Source organism: Globicephala melas, chromosome 4, assembly GCF_963455315.2.
Source record: "Globicephala melas chromosome 4, mGloMel1.2, whole genome shotgun sequence".
NCBI lineage: Eukaryota > Metazoa > Chordata > Mammalia > Artiodactyla > Delphinidae > Globicephala > Globicephala melas.
Genome location: NC_083317.1, coordinates 48,839,484 through 48,845,483, shown reverse-complemented (window position 1 = coordinate 48,845,483; position 6,000 = coordinate 48,839,484). Strand labels below are relative to the sequence as shown.

At 45.5% G+C, this 6,000-nt stretch overlaps 1 protein-coding gene across 2 annotated transcripts in view; it reads left to right on the top strand.

Annotated features, from left to right (window-relative positions):
* Window positions 1-300: 300 nt before the first annotated feature.
* ZBTB11 (zinc finger and BTB domain containing 11) overlaps window positions 301-6,000 on the top strand; it is a 37,455-nt gene continuing 31,755 nt past the window's right edge. The window contains exon 1 of one of the 2 annotated variants that reach the window (XM_030861067.2): window positions 301-850. In XM_030861067.2, the coding sequence (XP_030716927.1) occupies window positions 541-850 (310 nt within the window). In that variant the 5' untranslated portion in view covers window positions 301-540. Of the gene's footprint in view, window positions 851-1,221; window positions 1,256-6,000 lie in introns of those variants that run through there. The other variant, XM_030861069.2, reaches the window with a different exon arrangement.

The window sequence follows — 6,000 nt, the reverse complement described above, 5'->3', positions numbered from 1 at the left end:
CGGGGTCAAAAAGACTCCTTTACACCTTGGGGTATTTCCGACGGGATTAACAACTGCCCACCACCGCCTCCTACACGTGCTCAGATCCTGGGAAAGAAGGGAAAAACAAAAAGGGAAACTGCCAGGACTTAAGATGTCTGCTCAAAACCACTTCGATTTCCCAGGAAGGGCCTACCCGCTACCAAAATGTCCGTCCGCAGTCCTAACGTCACTTGGTCGGCTAGATCAAGCTAGAAAGCCATTGCGCTCCAATCAGGTCTTAGCCCCCTCACCCACTGCCCTTGATTTGCGTCACTTCCGGTGGTGCAGCAGCCATTTTGTCAGTCGCCAGCGGATCCCGCGCGCTGGAGAAGTGCAGTTCCTCTTGGTTACCAACTCGTCAGTTCTCCCTCCACGGTGCGGGCGCCCTCGAAGAGCACTCACCACAGACACAGCCAGTCCTCCCTACAGTGCCGCCACTGCTGTTGCATCCGCCCGGAACTAGTGCGCTGTCTTCCTCCCTTGCCACTGACAGGCGCCCTCGGGGAGCCGCCGTCAGCGATGTCAAGCGAGGAAAGCTACCAGGCCATCCTGCGCTACCTGACGAACGAGTGCGAGCCGTACGCGCCGGGCACCGAGGGTAATGTCAAGCGTAAAATCCGCAAGGCGGCCGCCTGCTACGTGGTGCGCGACGGAACGCTGTATTACCAGCGGAGGCAGCGGCACCGCAAGACCTTCGCCGAGCTGGAGGTGGTGCTGCAGCCCGACCGGCGCCGGGGGCTTATCGAGGCTGCGCACCTGGGCCCGGGCGGCACTCACCACACCCAGCATCAGACCTGGCACGACTTGTCCAAGACGTACTGGTGGCGAGGTAAGACCTCGCCCGCGGTAAGGGGGGAGGGCGGGCGGCTTGCTCCCAGAAAAGGCCCGCAGCCAGAGGCGGGCCTGTCTGGGCACCCGCGAGTGTGAGGGTCCGGCACCCTCCTCCCGGACGCCGCTCGCGGGCCCAGCCTAGCCCGTGCCCGGCGGCGGAGCAGCTGCCAGGCGGAGCCGAGAGGGTGGGGGACGCGAAAGGAGCCGCACTTCCCACAGGAAGGAGGCCGGGGAAGCTGGGGGCGGGCCCTGGCCCGGGGTGGGGCGAAGGGGGCTTCGCCGGGGGCCGGCCCAGCCGCGGGGAGGGGCCGGGACGCGCGGGGTGCGCTGGGCCCGCCTCCTTCGGCGGCGCGGGAGGCGGTGGCTTCTTCCCTTTGCGGACGCTTTTGGGCGGCCGTTGCAGGTGCAGTGTGTGTGCGTTTAAAAATTCTGTTTGTGCGGATGGTTTGGGAGCGGCGCGGTCCGCCCAGAGCCCGGCCGCTTTCTGCAGTGCGTTCCGCTAGGGTGTTGGCCAGCGGGTTTGAGCTTCTGCTGATCCGCTTGCCGGGGTTCCTCTTTGTGCTACTGCGGCGTGAATAAGGAATCATACAGTGGTGTGCAGAAGTGATTTCGAGTGACTGTGTGGAAACAGTCATTTGAGCCTAGTTTTTAGGACAAGAATTTTAAAAGCAGGTACTCTCAATTCTGGGTATTTTAATATTCTTCCGTTTGCCGTAGTGAAGAGCGATTTGGACACTGTGAGGCACTGTGTATACCCCAGAAAAGATGAGGTTTCTGGGACTGTTATGGTTCGGGAGTGTGGCTTTAAAGTTTGACTCCTTGGGAACCAGGTTAGGGAAGGAGAGAAAGGGTCCTTCGGGTTTTTGTTTTTGTTTTTTACCGTCCTCACTCTCCAAAAAGTTGATGAATATTCAAATCGTTTATAATTTGTAAAAGTTTGCAGGCCTATAGAATAGGTTTCGTCAGGAACGATTCCGTATGGTTCTGCAGAAATTAACTTATGGAACTTAATCTGTGAGTAAGGAAGTTAGACTACTGAATATGAACTTTTCTGGACAGGTCTTTTTGCATCTTAAATAATTTCTTCGTGTTTTCAAAAACAGTCCAGCTCTCTATATTCTTCTTAAAAGCTTTTCCTTATTTTATATTTTAAACCAATATCTGACTTAAATTCCTATAGCGACATGACTGAAGGGTAAATATGGAGTAATTGCTGCATTTTGTTAGGATTGATTTGGTCAGACATAGTTTTGTTGAACAAATGTCTCAGGTTTAATATTTTATGACATGTTAAAACGATAATTATAGCTAAAGATAACACGGATCAAGCTTTTACATGCAGGCATAGTGCTGAGCACTTAATTTATTTTTACATAGTATTTAATCCTCATCAAACCTTGTAAGATGGAAACATTTGTCTCTGTTTTACAGATGGGAAAACTAAAAGCACCAGGAGCTGACCTTTGGGATTTCAAACTTTTCTTAATCACTATTATATGGTGCTAAATGGGCTTAGTGTTCAGAATTTTCCTTCCCTAAATTGATTATCTGTGAGTGATAATCTAATCCAGTATTTTGTTTGTTTGATTTTTGTTTTAGTGTGCAGTGTCTTAAAAGACAAAAAAAAAAAAAAACCTGAGACTGTGTTGATGTTTATTTTTTTTAATGAGAGATACATTTGTGGATAAGTAGACTTTTGAAGTCCTTAAATGTCCAGAACAGCTGTTCTCTAAATTTGGTACTAAACCCCTGAACAGGGAGGCCCTGAGATCCTTTCAGAGAATCCCCAAAGTCAAAATTATATTCATAATAATACTAAGGCATTATTTGCCTTTTTACTTATTGTATGACAAGTATACAGTGGCGTTTTCCAGAGGCTACATGACATGTGATAATATGGCAATAGATTGAATGCATATATGATAATCTGTCTTCTGTTAAACCACGCATTAAAAAGACTTGCAAAAGGGGCTTCCCTGGTGGCGCAGTGGTTGAGAGTCCGCCTGCCGATGCAGGGGTCACGGGTTCGTGCCCCGGTCCGGGAAGATCCCACATGCTGCGGAGCGGCTGGGCCCGTGAGCCATGGCCGCTGAGCCTGCGTGTCCAGAGCCTGTGCTCCGCAACGGGAGAGGCCACAACAGTGAGAGGCCCGCATACCGCAAAAAAATAAAAAATTTAAAAAATTTAAAAAAAATAAAAAAAAGACTTGCAAAAATGTAAAGTAGCACACTTTTCTCACTAATTTTTTTATGTTTTGGTAAATAGTATTTTTCGTATAAATGCTATTTTTGTTAATATGTAATGGATTTATGATACTATTTTATATCATTATTTTTATTATTTTAATATTTTTTCATTTAAAATGAGAATTCATAGCATCAGAGAAGTTTGCCCTCGATTATTAGCTATTCATTTTGATGTTTATTACATTAACACTTTGCTCATTTTACTTGTTTGTTATAGGCCTATTAAAATTATCAACACTGGGGACTTCCCTGGTGGTTCAGTGGTTAGGACTCCACGCTTCCACAGCAAGGGGCGTGGGTTCGATCCCTGGTTGGGGAACCAAGATCCCGCATGCTGCTTGGGACTGCCAAAAGGAAGAGAAAAAAAAAATTAACAACGCTGCATAGACAGAAAAATAAACATTCTTGGACCTGGAACTGATAGCTGATAAAACATTCTTAACTGTCAGTTTTTAATGTGTCATACACTACAAATGGACCCTTTTTATAACAAACATACTCCAAAGCCCTGTAGATGTTTATCTGGGAATTAATAAGATCTAATCAGTGTAGATGCCAAGAAAAAAACGATTCCAAAGTCAGGGGTAGTTTACTGGGATTTATTATTTATGCTGCTTTTTCTAGAATGTTGCCATCATAAGCAATGCCATTATATCCTGGTAATCAAGCAAGTTTGTAGCAACTTCACTTGTTTGAGCACAGTGAAAAACTGGCTCAGTGCCTAAAGTTGACATATAGCAAATTTATTTCAGAACGTAAAATGTTAGTAGATAGTCTCACTCTCTCAACCCCTTATTTTATCCTGTATTATAGTTGTATGCTGGAGTTTCAAAATAAATGACTCTCTCCCCTGCCTCAGTCAAATGCTGACTTACGGGGATCTACAATTAATGCAAAATGTGAAGAGAAAATTAAATTAGTAGGAAAAAAGATTAAACTACGAAAATTATGTAATAGGTTAAATTAGCCACCTGCAGAGGTTCCTACCCTAAGAACTGATTTGTTTTATGGGGATAAATTGATGCTGACATTATCTAATCTAGAAGAGGAGGGTGTAATTTCTGAAAACCCAGCAAGAACTGGGTCTATGTTAATACAGCTATAACTGATCACTTTGTAACCTCTTTGAAAAAAAAAATCTGAATGACTAATATGTGTGGAGAAATAGAAATAGGAGCCACTATTCTCTGGGCCTCATCACTGATAGGGAGGGAGGGAGGTTCTTGAACAGCTAACAGGAGCAAATTGTTCAATTTGGCAGATCTCCGGAGTAAGGGTTCTCAACCCTGGACAGTTTTGCCTCCCAGGGAACATCTGACTATGTCTGGAGACAATACTGGTTGTCATAACTGGTGGTGGTGTTTGAGGGGCTGCTCTTGACGTCTGGTTAGGTGGAGGTCAGGAATGCTCCTAAACATTCCACAGTGCACAGGACAGGACAGTCTACCCACCTCTCCCTGCCCCACAAAAAGAATCATCTGGCCCAAAATGTCAACACTGCTGAGGTTGGAAAACGCTGCTCTAGAGTGAGAATCTGTTCCTCGAGTTGTTTTATCAGAGGTTGTTTACCCACTAAGTCTATGCTCAGTAAAGAACCTTTTAATGCTAATTTGGTATTTTATGTGGACTTTCTTTTTGGGGGGAGGGGCTGCATTGGGTCTTCGTTGCTGCGTGCGCTTTCTCTAGTTGCGGCGAGTGGGGACTTCTTTTGGTTTCAGTGCACAGGCTTCTCATTGTGGTAGCTTCTCTTGTTGCGGAGCACAGGCTCTAGGCGTGCAGGCTTCAGTAGTTGTGGCATGTGGGCTCAGTAGTTGTAGCACATGGGTTTAGTTGCTCCGCAGCATGTGGGATCTTCCTGGACCAGGGCTTGAACCTGTGTCCCCTGCATTGGCAGGTGGGTTCTTAACCACTGTGCCACCAGAGAAGTCCCCTATGTGGACGTTTTTATGGAGGTTGACCATTGAGCATCATTTAATGCTTACGTAGTAGTTACCTTGTCTCAGACACTGTTCAAAGTGATTTATAAATATTAATATTTTATCATTATAACATGCTGTGAAGGTAAGTGCTCTTATCCCCATTTTGGCACAGAGAGGTTAGGTGACTTGGACATGGTCACAAAGCTAGTCAGTGGATTCAAATTTTCCTGCATAAAGTAATTTCTACCCCTTGTGGTAATTACCCACTCTTAAAATAGTAAGTTAACTACCTTTACACATTTATGTCTTTTCAGTGATTAATTTGAGTCAGATTCTTTCAGCTTAATCAGCTCTGGGCAAGCTAAAGAGGTCAGGTTCATGAATCTGTAAAGCTAGATTTAAGATGCATCCCATCAAAACACTAACACTAGAGTTAAAGAACTCCTAAAATATGATAGGATGATTTTTTTCAGACAGTTGATCGACTGTCATACGTTAATATCTTTTTTTCTATAAATTTATTTATTTTTTCATTTTTGGCTGCGTTGGGTCTTCGTTGCTGTGCAGCGAGCGGGGGTTACTCTTTGTTGTGGTGAGTGGGCTTCTCATTGCAGTGGCTTCTCTTGTTGAGGAGCAAGGGCTGTAGGCACACGGACTTCAGTAGTTGCGGCACGCGGGCTCAGTAGTTGTGGCGCTTGGGCTTAGTTGCTCCGCGGCATGTGGGATCTTCCCGGACCAGGGCTTGAACCTGTGTCCCCTGCATTGGCAGGCGGATTCCTAACCACTGCACCGCCAGGGAAGTCCCGAGAATATAATTTTCCGAATTCATTAGTCCAGTGTGTACTTCTTTTAGTAAGTATGGGATATCATACAATTTGAGGAATATTGCTTAAATACTATCTGAAGGTTGATGTGCAAGTAATTTGGTATAATTTATCATCTTGAAACTCTTTTCAGGAATTTTCTATATACCTCTGTATCAT